This window comes from Pelodiscus sinensis, chromosome 28 (assembly GCF_052426305.1).
Source record: "Pelodiscus sinensis isolate ZL-2025 chromosome 28, ASM5242630v1, whole genome shotgun sequence".
NCBI classification, from domain to species: Eukaryota; Metazoa; Chordata; order Testudines; family Trionychidae; genus Pelodiscus; species Pelodiscus sinensis.
In genome coordinates this window covers 7,744,443-7,765,053 of record NC_143079.1, presented here as the reverse complement: position 1 = coordinate 7,765,053, position 20,611 = coordinate 7,744,443, and the positions used below count along the sequence as shown (strand labels likewise).

The window sequence follows — 20,611 nt, the reverse complement described above, 5'->3', positions numbered from 1 at the left end:
AATCATGCTGCTGTTTAAAAAATCCAGTGGCCATTGCGTGCTGGTGACACGTAACCCAACTGTGAAAAAACCAACCAGACCTGAATAATGCCTGACGAATGAGTAACACTGCACATGGTTCCCACAAAGGCCAGTCCTACTGTTGGCCCTTCCAGGTCAATCCCTCTGTAAGGAAGCAAAGAGACACAGCATGAATCCCAGTGATCTTAACTATGAGGACAGGACAAGAAGCAATGGGCTTAAACTGCAGCAAGGGAGGTTTAGGTTGGACATTAGGAAAAACTTCCTAAGTTTCAGGGTGGTTAAACACTGGAATAATTTGCCTACGGAGGTTGTGGAATCTTTATCAGTGGAGATATTTAAGAGCAGGTTAGATAGACATCTATTAGGGGTGATGTAGCTGGTGCTTGGTCCTGCCGTGAGGGGAGGGGACTGGACTCGATGACCTCTCAAGATCCCTTTCAGTTCTAGTGTCCTATGATTCTATGGTCTGTCACAAGGGTGCAAACCTGATGATGGTGCTGATGGTTTTATTTATTGACTGGCAGGTTGCCTTAGGCACAGTCCCCTTAGGGCCAGTACAAGATGGGAAAGACTTTCAAGAGCACAAGTATCAGTTAGGACCCCTACTCCCATCGGCCTTCAGTGGGATTTAAGCACCTATCCCTTATATGGAACTTTCGAATATCTCCCTTGTGATCGCACATTGGACACTGTATCTGAATAATCCTGAATTTTGTATACAAATTCCAAATTTGCAGCTTAAAGATATCTTTATAATAGCCCCAGTTTTATAAAGCACTTAAGCACAGGTTCAATTTTAAGCATTTTAAGTAATTTACCCCCTTCTCTTCAGGACTAGATTTATCAAAGCCTTTACGCATATGATTAAATTAATCCTGATTTAGCAAACCCCTTCAGGACATTTTTAACTCCACGTATGTGCTTAAGTTCCACTGACTATACAATTAGGCAAGTTTGGATTCAGATTAGAATCTGCCTCTGAGCTCTGTATTTCAGGCCCATCATCAAAAGCACTTTTTGTGGAAAAGCGTCCATGGCCAATCTAGATGCGGTTTTCCGCAAAAAAGCCCTGATCGCCATTTTCGCGATCGGGGCTTTTTTTCGGAAAACAGTACTGTGCTGTTTACACTGGCTCTCTTGTGCAAATGATTTGCGCAAGAGGGCTTTTGCCCGAACGGGAGCAGCACAGTATTTCCACAAGAACACTGATGATTTTACATGAGATCGTCAGTGTTCTTGCGGAAATTCAAATGGCCAATGTAGACAGCTGGCAAGTTTTTCCACAAAATCAGATGATTTTGCTGAAAAACTTGCCAGTCTAGACACAGCCTAGGACTCTTAGGCTACATCTACATTGCAACGCTATTTTGGGATACCGGAGTATCCCAAAATAGCTATCCCATGTCTTAAAAGGAGACCGGTTATTTCGGGCTCACTATTTGAATGTCCCTGTAAACCTCATTCCACGAGGAGTAAGGGATGTTTCAGAATAGCGCTTTATTTTGAAATTTGGCACTGTGTAGACAGCGCCAAAGTACGAAATAAGCCATTTTGAAATAAGATCAAAATAAGATTCGCAATTTGCATAGCTCAAATTAAGTATCTTATTTTGAGCTACAGTGCAGTGTAGCTCAAATCCTTAAAGACTGCATCTCTGGTTATCTTTGTAAACAAGTTTCTGGGTAAAAATTCTTCTGGCGTATTTGGAAATATAAATGGGAAAGGATATGATGCATACGTGAGTAACTGAGCGTTGTCGTTCGTCTTTCGCTTCAGCAGATTCGACTGACGCCACTCTGAGAATTTGTCTAATGTGGTGCCTGCTGAAGAGCTCACAATGAACGGATCCCCAGATGTCCAGACTTCTAGACCAATCAAAGCCACGTGAACGTTTATGGCTTTATAAACCTGCAGGAAGGAGACATTGTGGCCAGAGGAAGTAAGTCACTTATAATTCTGTATAAAGGGAACTAGCTCTGATAATGAGTGAGTATTTAATCATGTAACATTTGGCCATTTCTAAAACTAGATGAACTTTTCTGAATTCTGAGATTCCAGTGAAGTTTGAAACTTTAAACCAATCAGAAATAATAACATTTTTTAATTCCTTCCCACCCGCTTTTGAATAGCTGAAGAAACTTTCAAGATTTGTCACATTTTGAAATTGTCATGGCAATTTTCCAACTGGACCATAGCAGCACTTTGGATGCAGAAGGAGCACACGGTTCTCACAGTCAGTGTTGTGAGCAATCAGACACACGCCTCACATGACGTACCCCTTGCTTGAGGTGTGTGTCCCTTTAGTAATACAGGTAGGAACAAAATCTACACACAGAAAACCAGAGGAAATTTGCAACCCTGCACGTGGGCAATGGTAAATAAAATATCTCTTGGGCTGCCATTTGCCCACCATTGCTATAAGAGCAATATAACGAAGCATTACTGTAAATGAGCATCAGGCACATGGAGTTCAATGGAACTACCACCTGCTTAAAAGTTAAGCACTTTCAAAAGCATTTTGAGGATTGGAGCCGAACTTTATAATAACTTAGGGTGAGTCTACACTACGGAAAAGATCGACCCTCCGCAGGTTGCTCTTCTATTTCTCTAGGAGGACGGGGAAGCACTGGGATGGGTTCCTTAGAGAGGTGGTGGAGTCTCCATCCTTAGAGGTTTTTAAGTCCCTGCTTGACAAAGCCCTGGCTGGGATGATTTAGTTGGGATTGGTCCTGCTTTGGGCAGGGGGCTGGACTTGATGACCTTCTGAGGTCTCTTCCAGCCCTAAGATTCTATGATTCTAAGCTGATGGGAGGATGTTCTCCTGCCAGCCTTCCAAACTTGTAGTTGTTGTGGTAGCTCATCTTAATGTAAGCCAAATCCAGGTACTTATTTTCAATAGCCGGATGGCATACCATAAGCCATCCAGCCTGGTCTAGTGTAGACCAGGCCTAAGAAACTTGGCATAGAGATTCCTCTTAAGGAAGATTTTCTTTGAAAAAATTGATGGAAATTGGGAAGGCTTTGAGAGACGCTTTTACTTTTAAAAAATGACCTTTGTAAAGTTAATTCTGATTTTACCTTTTACTCAAGCACGATTTGCCACTAACTTGACCCTGTGTAGTAATTTGCTTGAGTGCAAAGTTGGAGTAACCCCCCATGTTGATTTTGCAGCCTTTCATAACCCATTTGCATTCGTGTAAATAAACTGTGCAAAGTATACAGAAGGAGAAAATTAGACTCAGTGGCTATACTTGTTTTCATCCAAACCATTGTGGCCTTTGAGGAAAATTGATTAATTTGATCTCGTGGTTCTGTTGCTTTTATAGATGTGAAGGTGCCGATTCTTATTTTATTTTTTCCATCTTTTTGGTCCTTTATTTCTTGTTTAGTCACTCTTTTGTAAATGCCAGCAGGTCCAATTCTCTTCATTCTTTTCCAGGTGTAACTGCAGAAAATTTCTAAGACTGTACAATGTAATCAATCCAGTAGCATTTTTACATAACAATAACAGAGCTTACCACGTTGATGTAATTGATTATTTCATATACTCGTGTTCTTATATTCGTCATGTTGTGGTTGTACTTCCTGTACTGCAAAAATAAATATGAAAGCTTCAGTAACTGGATAAGGGTGGAAAAGACAGGCATTGGTGGAAAAGACCTGAAGCATCTCAGATAAAACTGTACCAGAAAATAGTATTGCCGGTCTCCACAGCAGTGAATTTCACCCATTTATCGTTGAGAAGTGAATAGCTATTTGAGAGCAGCTAGTGGTGGTAAGAACAGAAGAACTGCCATACTGAATCAGATCATGGTTCATCTCCTGTCTCTAACCCTGGCATGTAGGAGAGTTTCAGTGAGCATGTACAAACAGGGCAATTATGAATCCCCTGCTGTTTTCCACTCCCAGTTTCTGGCAGCCAGGTTTTGAGCCTGAGGTTGCATCTCTGATCATGTTGGCTAACAGCCATGGAGGGATCTTTCCTCCATGAATTTATCCAATTCTTTGTTAAACCCAGTTCTACTTTTGGCCATCACAACATCCCATGGCGGTGAGTTCCGCAGGATAACAATGCATTGTGTGGACAAAGTGCTTCCTCTTGTTTTTATTAAACTTACTCAGCATTTAATCAGATGACCCCTAGTTTTAGTATCACGTGAAAGGGTAAATAACATTTCTCTATATACTTTTTCACCCAATTCATAATTTTACAGACCTCAATCTTATTGCCACTAAGGATGTTAAATTTTGATTAATCAGGTAATCGAGTCGTCAGTGGAATTCCCATTGACTACTTGATTAGTCGATAAGGGGGGCGCTTACTATCCCACTGCCCCTCTCCCTTTGAAATGTACAAGAGACGCCTGCGGCTCTTCTATATTTGAAAGGGCGAGAGCCGGCGGGAACCCATGCCAGCGGGAGCAAAGCAGTCCCTGCTAGCACAGGTTCCCCCCTGCGCCTCATCCTTTGCAAGCATCTGTTGTACATTCCAAAGGGAGAGGAGCAGGAGTGGGACTGGCGCAAGCGGGACTGTTTCAATATCCACTCATGCCGCTGCCCCCTGCTTCTCCTGTCCCCCACGGAGAGGGTTCTGGGCGGAACCAGCTTTTAAGCTAGTTCCCCCCAGCACTGGCGTGTACTCCCCCACTTGCTGCCTCTCTCTGATAGAGAACAAGCCGGTGCTGAGGGAAACCAGCACCGTCTCCGTGGGGGGCAGAGGAAGCAGGGGGCAGCGGCATGAGCATGTAGCAGAGTAGAGGCAACAAGGGGAGGGGGAAGAGACTAGTTAAGTTCTTACTCAACTTACCGGGTAGTCGACTAGTCGCTTACATCCTTAATTATCACCCCTCTGCTCCCGTATTTGTCTCTTTTCTACTCACAACCACATATAGCACTATCGGTACTGCTGCCTGCTACACCTTCGTTATTGCAAGTGCAATACGGTAGGTTGGGAACCAAAAGGTCAAGAACTCGGCCTCAAATCCTGTCCCCCATTTTTGTTTTTCTTTGGCTGATACTGACTGTTCTCGATATTAAGCCAGAACTTCAGCATTGAAATCAATGCTGAGTTGTATCTGCTATGGATTAGCCCTTTTGACTTTTAAATCACGGCGCCAAGTGACTAGGATATTTACTGTGAAAATGTATAATGGTCTGTCTACACTGCAGCTAGAGTGAGGTCACGTCTCCACTTACCGAAGGATCGACGTACCGGCAATCAATCTTCTGAGGTTTGATTTAGCAGGTCTAGTAAAGACCTGTTAAATTGCATGCTGAGAGCACCCCCCATTGACCATGATACTCCTTGCTGTCGTGAGGAGTAAGGGAAGTTAACAGGAGTGTTTCTCCTGTCAACCTCCCGCTGTAGGGTTGCCCAAGAAAACTGATGCAAGATACATTGACTCCAGCTACACAATTCACATATCTGGAGTTGCGTATTTTCTCTGCCAGCATAGACCCGGCCTGACTCTCCCAGCCCAGACAAATGAACTAATGCTAGTGGAGTTTGAGCTAGTATGTTAAAAATAGCAGTGTGGACTTTGTGGCTGGAACTACAGCTTAGACTTGTCAAGTCTCAGGGTCGGGCGGGCTTACCCTAAGGGGCCTGCAAACACTTACTATCAAGTGTAGCATTCCTGTAAGGCTACATCTAGACTGGCATGATTTTCCGCAAATGCTTTTAACGGAAAAGTTTTTCCGTTAAAAGCATTTGTGGAAAAGAGCGTCTAGATTGGCACGGACGCTTTTCCGCAAATGCACTTTTTGTGGAAAAGCGTCCATGCCAATCTAGACACGGTTTTGCGCAAGAAAGTCCTGATCGCCATTTTCGCCATCGGGGCTTTTTTGTGCAAGAGGGCTTTTGCCCGAACGGGAGCAGCATAGTATTTCCGCAAGAACACTGACAATCTTAGATGAGATCGTCGGTGTTCTTGTGGAAATTCAAGCAGCCGGTGTAGACAGCTGGCAAGTTTTTCCGGAAAAGCAGCTACTTTTGTGGAAAAACTTGCCAGTCTAGATGCAGCCCATGTGTTTATTAATATGAAATCATTTGGGATTACCTCTCATAATAACTGTGAGGTCTGATCCAAAGTCAGTGAAAAGACTTTCCTTGATTTCAACAAGCTTTGGATGGGCTTAACATCTGGTAGTGCTTTGTGTGCTAACACAGAAGGTACCCTCACAGGCCCTGATTCTGATCACAAGTGAAATCCATTTTTTACTAGGGTAACTCCACTGATTTCAGTTGGTTTAATCCTAATTTACATAAGTGAGGAAGAATCAGATTTGTGGCATGTTAGAAGGGCAATGAAGTAGCCTAAACTCCTACAGATCTGAGTTTATTCCTGTCCTTTTAGGGTTTGGTTAACATTAAAGCCCCTTTGCATTGGTCTGGCAGAAGAAGGAGCCTTAGAATAGGTGTAAAATACAGTTCCAGTCACTCGAAAGCCTCTTTCCACTGTGGTGTAAAGAGGTCTTAGTACAAATGAAAAGGAGGCCCTTAGAATCTAAAAAAAAAAAATGTTAATAGCAGGTTTAATGGAAATGAGTTTAAAAGAGATTGCTCCTGGGTTGATGTCAAGTTTCTGCCGTTGGCAAATATTTCAGGCTGAGTAAACTTTCCCCGAAAACTGGGTCATATGATAGAACTTTCACATCACCAAATAGAGTCCTTTTCTTAGAAAATATGCTGATAGGGAAAAAACAATGATTTTAAATAAAATGGGTTCAGTTTTTGTTCATTATATTTTGTGCCAAGATGATTCACCTTTCCGGCTCTTTTCTGGTTTAGATAATGGAAACACATTCGTCTGCAAGGCAGCAGCTCTGTTAACTTCAGAGGACTGGGTCCAGTGGATTTTAGAGGAGATGAGCGTGAATGTGTAGATGAGAAATAGGATCAGCTGGGGGCCTGATCCTGCAAACACAGATTGCTTAAGATTAAGCCCATTGGTTGCAACTGAGACTACTCTTGTGCTTAATGTTTAGTGCAGATGTAAGTGTTTGCAGGATCACGCCCCTTTTACCATAATCATATTTTACCTACACAGAGGGTTGTGTAACTGCTTGATTATTATGCTCCATACTCAAAATCAACTTTTTAAATCTGCAAATCTGCCCTAGTCAATAAACCTTTCCAGGCCCCTGGGCAAGACAGAGGAGTCCTGTTCTGTGCCCTGGAATGGGCGGGTCTCAGGCAGAAGGGGTGGGGCTGGGAAGCGATTGCGGTCAGGCAGCATATAGGCTAATGAGTTGACCTTGCACACTGCTCTGCATATGTGGCTCTCTGGCCTTCCAGAGAGTCCCACCAAAGTAAATCGGGGTTCCACATGGGCACAGAGATTTCCTTGTGTGGAGCAGCTTGGGGGCTCAGGGTCAAAGTGTGTCATGTGGCTGGTCCTCATAGAGGGTGACAACCTACTCCTCTTCCCAGCTGGCTCAAGTGGTACCCTGCCTTGAGCCCCTTAGAGGCACAACACAGAACGGCAGGCAGGGGGATGGAGAGGATTACGGTGGCTAAGTCACCTTTGAGGTTTGCTGATCCTGTCTGCTCCCGAATGCCTGGTATCCTGGCCCTGCCCATTCTCCGCCCCCCAGAATGCCTATTTGCATACTGGAAGCTGAGTGTTCTTGACCTACGCGCCCATGGTCTTGGACCAGGAAGGCTGGGGCTTGCCTCCCCCAGCCCCACCTTCACCCACTACCCATGCCTACAGCCCTGCCCCAGCACACCTCCTATGCCAGGGCTAATGAAGGCTCTTCAGAGAGCAGCTTTACAAACTTGCCCTGGCCCATAAACAGTAGGGCTTACAGCCTTCCTCAATGCCTGCTCTAGGGGAACCTGCCCATAGCCAGAACTGGGGATTTTAAGTGCCATAGCACTCCTAGGTGGTGCAACTAGATATGGCATGTGGATAAGGATCTCACGCTAGCTGCAGGGCCACAGAGAACCAGGCCATACACAGACATTTTTGCCCTCCAAAAGGCCAATCGGTCTTCCTTGAGACATTTATTTTACTATCCATTGTCCAGTTCAAATCTTCCTAGGACAAGCTCTTCCTTGCTCAGAGTTGGCTTAACTTCGCCCTTCCTGGACATCAGGGATCGTATTTCTGTTTACCACGATGGGAGTGCAGCAAAGCCCGTGTGGAAGGCTTTGGAAAATCTAATCCAGAGTGACTGTTTTAGAGGTAAAATGAAAAATGTTTGTCTGGGTACTCACCACAGCGTTGTCTACAACTATGTAGATTTCGACGTACTTCCTTGCTTTCAGGTACTCTTGTTTCTATGAAAAACATTTTGCAAAACATGGTTACGACCTGTTCCAATCCACCCACTGTAGATTCAAAAAGACTATTTTATAATCGCATGTTTTCTCAAAGTTCCTGAAAGTAAAATGCTGCCATTCCCAGTTTACAGTTGAGACGCTAAGGGACAGATTTTCAAAGGTGCCTAAAGATGCAGACAGGGACCTAGCAGAATTTACAAAAGCGTTTGGGGCTACATCGACCCTACAAGACAAAGTTGACTTAAGCTATGCAAATCCAGTTATGTGAATAACGTGGCTGGAGAAGACACACTTTAAGTCAAATTTCTGTAGGTGCTACAACTGTGGGGAATTGATGGAAGAGTTTCCCTTCCTCTTACTTAAGACTTTCTTTCCACTTTTCATTCAGGGTAGCATAACAGGGTTGACAGGAGAGTGATCTGCAGTCAATTTGGCAGGTCTTAATTAGACCCTTTATATCAACCACCAGTGGATTGATCTCAGAGCATTAATCGGGGCAGTAGTGTAAATGTAGCCTAAGTCAGCTGAGTACCCAATTCTCATTGACATTGTTTGGCACCTAACTCCCATTAACTAAGCCTAAAAATCTTTGTAAATCTGGCCCATAGTTCTTTTTTAAAAAATTGAAATTAACTAACTTTTGACCTTAGATCAATGTGCAACTCCTATCGACCAATGATATTCAGGTCTATAGTGGGTAAACTACTCGATTCATTGATTCTCCACTGTCAATTCTATGCCTGTACCTGCAGGCAGAATATGCCTTTATTTGTGTTTAAAGCTGCCTGCTGCTACATTAATTAACATTGCACAATGCTTTTGCAACTATAAATGAAAGATAAATTGAGTTGCCTCCAGCTGTGTACAGAGTTCAGCAGCTTGAGTCACATTTTATACATGTAATTTCATACATTAAAAATGTATACCTGTAAGGAGCCAAACTTTCAAAATGCCCACAAAGTGTATGTGTAAAGTGGGCAATTTCCATGGGCAAAGTGTGTATTTGCAGGTGCAATATTTGCATGTTAAATTGGGGGTGCTTAAAGAGTTGTGACTGAAGATCAGGCCCATTTTGCTGAGACTGACTTTAGGATTTTACCTGTATTGATTGAAAACCAAATTAACTCAAAACAGATCGGCTACGTCTAGATTGGAATGATTTTCCGCAAATGCTTTTAACGGAAAAGTTTTCTATTAAAAGCATTTGCGGAAAAGAGTGTCTAGATTGGCACGGATGCTTTTCCACAAAAGCGCTTTTTGCGGAAAAGCGTCCTTGCCAATCTAGACGCGGTTTTGTGCAAGAAAGCCCCAATTGCCATTTTTGTGATCGGGGCTTTTTTGCACAAAACAATACAGCGTTGTCTACACTGGCCTTTGCACAAGAGGGCTTTTGCCCGAACGGGAGCAGCATAGTATTTCTGCAAGAAGCACTGATTTCTTACATGAGATCGTCAGTGTTCTTGTGGAAATTCAAGCGGCCAATGTAGACAGTTGGCAAGTTTTTCCGCAAAAGCACCTGCTTTTGTGGAAAATCTTGCCAGTCTAGACGCAGCCATCATGTTTTCCTCCCTTTCTAAGCTATGGGTCCCAACCAAAACCAGCAACATATACAGTGTAGCAACCTGCATGGAACTTGGAGGGAGGAACACAGATTGGAGTTCGGAGCAAGTATCAGGAGTCGGTCTGTGTGCACACGGCTGGAATGCTAGTCCAGGTTGCAGAATCTCTATAAATAGTTGCTTTAATGAAGGACCTATTTAGTTTTATGAGCAAAGAATTCCCTCATGAAGTTAACCAGCATACAGAACATGAAACACAGATTGCCTCTATTTCAAATGACTCCCTAATTATACCTAATATCCTGTCTCACATTATACTTCTCAATAGGATTATTAATTTTCAAATCATGCTGCAATTCACCCCTTTATGCCAGAATCACAAAAAAACTGAGTCTTAGAAATGTTCATAGGGATTTCACTTATCATCAGCTCAGTACTCACTTCTAGACTGGTGCTTGATCTAGAGGACTTTTTGATAGGATCTTCCAATTCCCAGGTAGTGTTGGTCACGCCACAAGTTTTTGGGACTTCCACATTTTCCAGGTTTTCGTATTTAAAAACTGCATGTTCCTCACTGTCTGTGAGCTTCATGGGTTGGATAAGGTATCTTTGACCACGCCTCTTGAAATATCCTCTGTGAAACATTGTTTTAAAACCTTCAGATTAGAATGAAGGGTCTTTGAGAACTCATTGGATTTTCTCAGAATAATAACTCACATTTGTACACCTACTGTAATGGTACACCGTAGAATTTTAATAGCTCTCAGATACAATACACAACAGCTTAAAATTGGAAGTAAAGAATGCCACCAGAACCTGAAATTCCAGGGGAAATTAGACTAGAGATGTAAAATTACTCAAACTGGAATTAAGTTTGAGCAGAATTTTGTTCATGATTTTTGTACCCATGAGATCTGACTGAGAAATGGACTTTTGGTTTGATGGGGAATGTTGGTATTCAGACATTTGTTTTCTTTCTAAACCAAGAAGAAAAGTTAAAATATAAAAATGAAAAGTTCTGAATCATTTTAAATTGGAAATGTCAGATTGTTTTGTTTTGACATTGGCGATGAAAACAAAATGTGCTCACATTCTGAAATTAGAATGTTTTCGTGTCAGTGTGTTAAACTGAAGGAAAACATTCTGTCGAGATATTGCTGACAGAACTCTGCTGATTAGAAAGTCATCTTTTCCCCCAGAAAATTTCTATATGGATGAAACTCCATTTTCTGCCAGCGCAGAGTTTCTTTAAAAATTGTTTGACCAGCCCTGATGCTAATGTTCCCAGCCTATCAAAAGATGCAATGGAATCTTTAATGGTTATAAAGGACAGATTTTTTAAATGGATTGCCTTTTGCAAAAGTTTGGGTCTCACAGTTCCACCTAACACAAGCATGGGTTCAGATTGAATGAGAAGATTTGGCACCTCTGGCCAAATTGTTAACATAACTTCCTTCATCACGTAGGGGGGGTTCCTTTAGTTTCCTCTTTAGTATTAGAACGAGAGTGAAAATATGCAACTGCACTTCCTCCATATAATTGCTGGGTTTTGCTTATTCCTTTCCCTTTTCTTTATAAACAGTTTACCTCAGAAGTAGATATATAGGATAACTACCCATGCCCATTTTCACTTTGATTTTGCCCTTATAGAGCTAAACTTTTAAGATCTTGCTAATTCATCACACTGGATGCAATTGGGGCTGTCAATAAATGTCAAGCGAACAACAAGTCTTGTATCATTACACTAGGAAGACCATTAGCAACAATCTTACTTCAAACCACGGCAGGCACTGATGCTTGCTTCTGAGTCATTATCGTTTTGGATGTGACCGTCGTAAAAACAGTGGTCCTGTTAGGAAACAACGATCAGTTGTCACATTGGGCCAGGTGGTCAGCTGGTCTGAGCTGGCTTATCAGTAGCATTATGTTCTATTACGTGATCTGAGGCTGTGTCCCATGGAGAGATGATCATTTGTCTCAGAATATTGTCACTTTTGTTTTATATCCAACGAGAAGATTTATCTGGCAGATCCTTAACTCAAAATATATATATATATATTTGTGAGCATATATATATGAACATAAAATGAAATTGTCCAGGCTTCATTTAAAATCATTGCACTGGGGCAGGGCTGGGGATGAGGGGTTCAGGATGCAGGCTGGCCCTGGGGAGAAAGGACAACCCCAGCTCTCTCTTACCACAGCAGTTTTGGGCCAGGTGAGAAGTGCCTCTCCATGGCCACTGAAGCTCCAGTGGGCACAGCGGGGGGAGGGATGTATGTCTCCTGGCTGGGGCAGGTCCAGGTTCATGTTCCCCCTGTGCTTCTCAGCCAGAGTGAGGAATGCAGCAAACTGTGCGCTTCCCCCTCGCTCCCTGATAAAAGGGAACAGCCAGCAACATCCCTGTATGACTCTGAGGGTATGTCTACACTACCCTCCTAATTCGAAATAGGAGGGTAATGTAGGCATACCGCAATTGCAAATGAAGCCCGGGATTTGAATTTCCTGGGCTTCATTTGCATAAAGCCGGCCGGCGCCATTTTTAAATGCCGGCAGTTCGAACCCCGTGCTACACGCAGCACAGAGTAGCTAGTTCGGATTAGGCTTCCTAATCCGAACTAGCTGTACTCCTCATTCCACGAGGAGTACAGCTAGTTCGGATTAGGAAGCCTAATCCGAACTAGCTACTCCGTGCCGCGTGTAGCCGCGCGGCACGGGGTTCGAACTGCCTGCATTTAAAAATGGCGCCGGCCGGCTTTATGCAAATGAGGCCCGGGAAATTCAAATCCCGGGCTTCATTTGCAATTGCGGTATGCCTACATTACCCTCCTATTTCGAATTAGGAGGGTAGTGTAGACATACCCAGAGGGAACTGGTGGAATTCAACCTCCCACACCCTCCCTAACAGGCTCCTGGGAATTTGGAGACTCAAGGCTGGGGTAGTCTTGAATGGCAGGTGGGCGCAGTCCCAGCCAGCCTCTTTCACCTCCCTGGTGAGTCTGTTTCTTTTCTGTATGATATTTTGAGACGCAATCCTATTCAAGGCACATCCCATTTTCCCATGTCTACTGAATGTGGTGTTCCTAGCTCTGGCCATTCAGGAAGAATTCTTGAACAGACAAACAAACAAGCAAACTCTCTCAAATACATAGTAGAATCTAAGTAACAATGTTCTGGTCAGAAAGGAAATGGGTAATTGCTCTAAAATCATGTTACAGTAAAACTCCAATGGTCCGGTATTCAATGGTCTGGCACTCCTGATGGTCCGGCACTATCTGGAACCCGGAAGTGCTCTGGGCAGCCAGACAATTGGAGCTGCTCTGCCCCCACCTTCCCCGATTCAGCCACTGCTGAAACTGACCAGTGGCTGACTCAGGAAAGCCGGGGGCAGAGCAGCTCCAATTGTCCGGCTGCCCAGAGCGCTTCCGGGTTCCAGATGGTGCCGGACCATCAGGAGTGCCGGACCATTGGATTGCTCTGCCCCGGGCTTCCCGGAGTCAGCCGCTGGTCAGTTTCAGCAGCGGCTGACTTGGGGACGCCTGGGGCAGAGCAGCTGGGGTGCTGCCGGGTTGGTCCCGCAGCGCTGAGGGGCGCATCCCGCCCACTCCACCCCAGACCCCTCATAGCCCCCCCCCTCTGATAGTCCGGCATATCTGATAATCCGGCACCCCCGGGGTCCTAAAGGTGCCGGATTATTGGAAGTTTACTGTAATTGTCTACATTTCCAAAGGGAAATTATGACTTATAGAAGGTGACAATTCCCAGGTATAGCAGCTCTCTGTTGGTCTGTTGGCACAAAGGTACCCTAATTTTGGCAAGTCAAAGCAGTGTGGGCTTTCTCCTCCATGGAAGGATCTTCCAGTGGTTTACAGCTGCCTTCTAATTTGCCCTCTAATTGCCCTTATTCAGCAAAATCTTTTTTTCTGCCTTTAATTTTAAACATGTGTTTCCCATGCTCTCCAAGTTAAGCATGAGCTTAAATGTGGAATCAGGGCGAGGATTACTCTTATACTTAAAGTTAAGCACAGGCTTAAATACTTTGCAGAATTAGGGGGCCAAATTATATTCTTTCACTGTGAGCTCAGTGAAGCAAAGCACGTAATTATATGCTTAGTTTTAACATGATTAAGTCCTGTGAAGTCCTGTTGAAGCTAAGAATATGGTTAAAAGTTAACATATGCTTGAGGATAACCTTTTAAAGGAGGCCCAAGTGTTTTAGGGATCTAAATTCCAGGGGTGCCGAGTGGGTTCAATGGAATGACTACCTCACATGGGTGTAGGGTCGCCAGATGGTTTCAGAAAAAATACCCAACAACAACAAAAAAGGACCCTGTGAGTTGTTAAGCAGAAAAAAACCACCGTGGCCCCTTTAAAAACTGTGCGGTGAGGCTTTTTGGCCCTAACAGTCTGCTGACGGCCACCCGCCATCTTGCCTCCCTGCACCAGGCCTGACAGCTCCCCGGTCAGCACTAGGGTCGCCAGGCTGCCTCTGTATTGAGCTGGACAGCTTGGGATTTTCTCCTCCTGGCTGGGAAAAAATCAGAAAGTACCGGACATTTTAGGTGTCTGGTATTTTCTGAATTTTTTACCAGACAGGAGGTGAAAATACCAGACTGTCCAGTTCAATACCGGACACCTGGCAACTCTACAATGGGTGCTTTTAAAAATGTTACGCTGACTACTTGCTTGAATAGGGGCTTAGAAAACAGCATTTAAACCCCCATCTGAGCATACTTCTTTTATTGATTGCGGATGTTGGGTTTCACATTACCATTTAGCACCCACTCATCATCATACGTCAGCTTCTTTACAAAGAAAGAAACATTGACGAAAGGAACATTATTTGAGAAAATAATGAACAATTGCTGCAGGCCTCATGCTGATGCAAATTAAGCTGAAAAAATGTTTGACCACTAAGAAGTGTCAGCAAAGCTGGAGTTCCTCAGTCATACAGCGTGTCAGATAGAGTTGTCTGTTTGGCAGACCGTGTTTGGAATAATCTTTAACCAAATGCAAGCTTTCATTTGGTGAGAGAAAGAAACAGAACAATGAGGAATAGCTTCTGTAATTGTAAGAGAAATCCTGAAGTCCTTACACAGATTTTATTGAGCCACATTTCTATTGTTTCTTTTGCTTTCTCCAGACAAAGAATATTTATTTTTGCATTTCAAATTGTAATTGCTAAAATGCATACAATGAACAAAGCCTTAAATTAGGAGCTTTTTTGTAGTTCACTGGGTCAAGACCCACAAACATAGTTAATTAAAAAAAGAACTTATACAGTGACTGCCTTTGTGCTTATAACTGAGTAACTCATTTGTCATGGTCTAAAGAAGCCAGCTGGTATAACCTGTAATACATTAATACAGCTACTGTGTGGGTGGGAGGCAGAGTTAGTGTAGGTGTGTTTATCTCATTTCATGATCTCCCTGAGATAACGCTCTTAAAATGAATAATGAAAGTTTCACAAAAGGAGCAAAGTTATGTGGTATCAAGCCATAGATACTTAGTCTCAAAAGGGCCCATTGGGAATTCCAGCTGGTCAGCCGGGGTGAGAAGGTATTCATCAGCTATCAACATGCAAAATGTTTTCTTTTTTGCAAAGAAAACTATGGTTCAGATTCTTAAGTGGTGTAATCTCATTGAGGTCAGAAACACCCGCTCAATCATCCAGGCCAGTGACCCTCTACCAATTTATATAAGCTTAGGATCTGGACCTAAGTCTTCCATTAACGAGGGGATTGTGCTGTTGTTCGCATACTTGCGAATCCCACATTGAATGCCACGTGATTATACATGTGCAGAAGAGCCTTCATGTGTTACCTTGACCTCAGGGCTTGTGGTCACTTCTCGACCATCATGTGAGTAATGAGTTTCAGAGTAATCCTTGGCAAACAGATCCCTGGAAAGAATACAATGGACCTGTTATTCAAGCTAATAATTCTGCTGGCGTAATCAAGGGACGGAGTAACTATGTAATGAGGTTCAAACCATTTTGGAAACACTAGCAAGCACAGTGATATTTTTAGCATCAAAAGACTAGAGAAATGAGGCTGCTGGACAATTAGGCGTCTTCACAATCCTTATCCAAACAAAGGGGGATTTCTAAAGTAAAACTCATGTCCATTTCTTGTATTAATATAAAATAACTTCCTGATAGTATAAGACCATACAATTTTTTAACTACAGTTGTGGGGCTGATTCTTTCTTGGGTTACACCTTGGGCAGTAATTTGTATGAGTCCAAAGAAAGTGAGTGTGAAATCCTGTTATTTTGATGCAATAGTCCTTTACACCTACTTTGACTAACATGCAGAGCAATGAAAGATCAGGCCCACCTATGTACAGACACACATACATTTAGGGACTAATCAATGCTTTGGATTATTACCCTCTGTTTGCAGTTATTCATAACTTTGTCAAACTTTAACCCGTGGAAAAATCCATACAGTACTTGGTTTGCTGTTAAGGGTGATTGTTTTCCCCCTCTTAATGTATCTGTATTTAGAAAGATGTATGTATGCAAAAGATGTAGATGCAAAAATAGTCAAACACCTCTGCTGTGTATATTGGCCAAACTGGACAGTTTCCGCATCAAAGGATAGACACAAATCAGGCATCAAGAAAGGCAACATACAAAAACCAGCAGGAGAACACTTTAACCTCCCTGGACACTGACTAAGGCCACAACTCCACTGATGTGCTGGAGATCAATCTTCTGGCATTCAATTTAGCAGATCTAGTTAAGACTCTGACGGCGTGTCGGGTACCCCCTGATCCTGCACTCCTGTAGCAGCAAGATGTGACTCCGCCAGCTAGTAGAATACGGGTTTATTGTTTCTTCAGCATACAGCACAGCATAGACGTGGTGTGGACATAAGGAGTCAGGGGCTGGCAGCCCCAGCTCCCTTGGGTAGGGGTGCATAGGCCCCTCAACTCCCAGCACTCTGCTTAGTCTCCTCTCTTCACGTTTCTTTAGTCAAGACTGACTCTTCCCAAACCACCCCCTTCCTTTGTCCCAACTCCTTCCCAACTCCGGTTGGGTCACTGTCGATGTGACATGGGAGCCCTCAGGGCGACCTCCCGCTGGGCAGTGCTTACAGACAGAGACCAGTAGGGGTCATCCACAGCCGACATCCCAAGCATAGCGACCAGCGAGTGGACCGTCCCTCCACTACATCACAGACCCACTAAATCGAATGCTGAGGGTGGTACCCGTCAGCGCCAGTACTCCTCATAGTCACAAGGAGTAAAGGAGGCTGACGGGAGCATTTGCTCCCATCAGCTTCCTACTGTGAAGATGTCCCCAAGCTCGGGTTAAGGTAAGCCAACTCCAGCTATGTATTTTACGTAGCTGGAGTTGTATACCTTAACCCAACCTTCTGGGTCTAATGTAGACTTGGCCTACCAGATGTAAAAGTAGCCATCCTTTTACCAAAAAACTTCAAAACCAGATTACAAAGAGAAACAGCAGAGCTGCAATTCATTTGCAAATTTAACATGATCAAATTAGGACTGAATAAGGATTTAGAACGGTTATCTCTCTAGAAAGGCATTTTTCACTCTCTTGTTATTCACACCTCCCCATCAACTCCCTACATCTGTGATTTCCACTCCATGCATCTGACAACATGGTTCTTACCCACAAAAGGTTATGCCCAAATACACCTGTTAGTCTCTAAGGGCACATCTACACTGCAGGGCAAAAGTTGAATTAAGCTACGCAACTTCAACATGTCAATTGCGTAGCTGAAGTCAAAATAGCTTAATTCAGCTTTTGGTGTTGACAACACAGCAGGAAGTCGAAGAAAGAACACTCTCCCTCTGACTTCCCTTACTCCTTGTGAAATGAGGGTTATAGAAGTCAGAGTAAGCAGTCTGCCATCTTGAAATTATTTCAGAATAACGGCTTGCTGTGTAGATGTGCCTTAAGGTGCCAGAGGCTCCTTGTTGTTTTTGCAGATACAGACTAACACCGCTACCCCTCAGAAACTAAATATGTGAGCATGAGATCGCTGGAATACATTCTCTTAAATCAGCACCCACTGACCACACTGCATTCATTCTGCATTCTGACTTGCTCGCCTGCACATTGGTCACCAATGCCTCAATTTTGCAGTTTTCCGAGCAGTCTGGTCCTAGTCCACCAAAGCACCAGAGTGGACCCACTGAAGTCACCTCAGCTTATATTCGATGTTCCAAATCTCGGTGAGCAATTTCAAAGGGCCACCATATTTTTAAAGAAAGGAACCTACCAGATACAAGGCTTCCCAATTCTTTTCCCTCTGCTGCCTTCAGATATTTTGATTAGGTTAAAGCAGGGCCTAACATTTATTTATCATTTCTATTTGTTTGTGGATATAAACCATTTGCCATTGTAAAACATATTTATACAATCTTTAAAAACACACCACTTGAAATGGACCCAAATTGACATGATGTCAGACATGAAGAACTCAAAAGACACACTTAGCCAATGCAAAATAATGAGCACATGTTATTTCATGTTTGCTGTGTACGGTCCAGTAGTGTTTATTGTATACTTTGTTTTATAGCCTCTTCTGTATGTGCCTTGCATACATTACATGTATAGACTAAGCACCCAGTCCCAGATGTTTCTTTTTTCCTCTTTTCATTTTTCATTCGGTATGGAGTACACTAATAGGGTGTGTACCCGATACTGACCCAATACACACGCCATTAGTGTACCCGATACTGCGTGAAATATTATTCAAATCCAGGACCAGCAATATTAATTCACAATTTAGAAGTCTGATCACTTGTAAACTATCAGGGTATGTCTAGCCTGCATCCCTCTGTCGGCAGAGGGATGCAGATTAGGCAGGTCGACATTGCAAATGAAGTGGGATTTAATGTGCATAAAAAATGGCTGCCTTTTTTGCAGTCTCAGCACTTTGTTGGCAAAAAGCGGCAGTCTAGAGGGGGCTCTCTCAAGAAAGAAAGCCTTTTTTGACAGATCCTGTAACTCTCCTTGCAGGAGGCATAAGGGATCTGTTGAAAAAGGCTTTCTTTCTCGACAGATTCCCCTCTAGACTGCCGCTTTTTGCCAACAAAGTGCTAAGTCAGCCGAAAAGCAGCCATTTTTATGCAAATTAAGCACAGGATATTTAAATCCCCGCTTCATTTGCAATGTCGACCTGCCTAATCTGCATCCCTCTGCCGACAGAGGGATGCAGTCTAGACATAGCCTCAGGATTGTTTCTTCAGATTACTCTTCTTATATTTTTCCATTCTGAGAGAACATGCACCCCCTAAACAGGAATCAAAGCTCCACTGCATTAGACACAGAACAAACATAACACACAGACAGTCCCTGACTCACAATAATCTAGGATTCAGACAATAAACAAAAGGTTAACTTAGATAAATGGGTAAGAGCCAGAGAACAAAGATAGCAGTAGAGGTAGGTATGACTTATAAATGGGCAGTAACAGTAGCTGTAGTTTTCAGAGGGTAACCAGTGCTATCCTATATATCTAGCTATCATTTTTGTAATTTCTTCCTTCTGAGAATCTCAGGATTCTTTAAAAATTCAAACACACAACATCCCTAGAAGCTTCAGAGAGATAGCCGAGTTAGTCTGTAACTGAAAAAAATTAAAAAACAACAAATAGTCTAGCAGCCCCTTAAACACTAACAAAACATGTAGATGGTATGCGCTTTCATAGGCACAATCTACTTCTTCAGATGACTGGAGTATTAGAAGTCCAGATCCAAGAATAAATAAAAGAAGGCAAGGGGGAAGAGGGTGGGGGAAAGAAAAAAGAGAGGAAAAATAGTGAATTGGATTGTTCAAGTTACAAGAGGCTGATAAGAACATAGAATCATAGAATACTGGGACTGGAAGGGACCTCGAGAGGTCATCGAGTCCAGTCCCCTGCCCTCATGGCAGGACCAAATACTGTCTAGACCATCCCTGATAGACATTTATCTAACCTGCTCTTAAATATCTCCACAGATGGAGATTCCACAACCTCCCTGGGCAATTTATTCCAGTGTTTGACTACCCTGACAGTTAGGAACTTTTTCCTAACGTCCAACCTAAACCTCCTTTGCTGCAGTTTAAGCCCATTGCTTCTTGTTCTATCCTTAGAGGCCAAGATGAACAAGTTTTCTCCCTCCTCCTCATGACACCCTTTTAGATACCTGAAAAACGTCCCTGAAAGTAAGTCAGTGTTATTCTCTCCAGTTTACACACAGAAAAACTGAGGCACAAATCAGGGAAGTGACTTGCTGTCCATTAAATCACAAGTCATGTTTGCTGCAACCAAGGTTTTAGAGTCCAACAGAATGCAGCAGCAGCTACATTCTATGGGTGGCATATCTTCTTGTCTTTATAATTCTAGCAATGGCTTGTATCTGTTTCGGGGTTGTGTCACCCAAGCACCACTGGTTCCATTCTGATCTGTTCTGTTCTGTTCAGGTTTTATTCTGCTGCCACCAGTATGATCTTAAAACTTCCAATACTGCTCTGTCTTTGGGGCCTAAGTCCCATTTGCTTCTGAAAACTTTATCCTATGCACCTTCTTTCTAGTGATCTGGGTGACAGAATGAGCACATTATAAGAAAGGAAAAGTGATTGAACTTACTTATTTTTTTCTAGATGAAGTATCACTTTCTCTCCATTGACTTTAATTTCATATTGCATGCTGTCGTCATATTTTGCCTGCAAATATTGGAGTATTATCATGATGGTTATAATAAGTAGCAGCCTTACTGGT

General features: G+C 43.1%; 1 protein-coding gene across 1 annotated transcript in view; it reads right to left on the bottom strand.

Annotated features, from left to right (window-relative positions):
* Positions 1 to 20,611, bottom strand: part of LOC102456835 (zinc metalloproteinase-disintegrin-like NaMP) — a 67,454-nt gene that overhangs the window by 33,425 nt on the left and 13,418 nt on the right. The window contains exons 3-10 of the mRNA XM_075911070.2: positions 20,480 to 20,556; positions 15,694 to 15,772; positions 11,643 to 11,719; positions 10,312 to 10,504; positions 8,246 to 8,308; positions 3,543 to 3,614; positions 1,763 to 1,932; positions 81 to 165 (exon numbers count right to left, since the gene is read on the bottom strand). Of these exons, the coding sequence (XP_075767185.1) occupies positions 81 to 165; positions 1,763 to 1,932; positions 3,543 to 3,614; positions 8,246 to 8,308; positions 10,312 to 10,504; positions 11,643 to 11,719; positions 15,694 to 15,772; positions 20,480 to 20,556 (816 nt within the window). The remainder of the gene's footprint in view (positions 1 to 80; positions 166 to 1,762; positions 1,933 to 3,542; positions 3,615 to 8,245; positions 8,309 to 10,311; positions 10,505 to 11,642; positions 11,720 to 15,693; positions 15,773 to 20,479; positions 20,557 to 20,611) is intronic.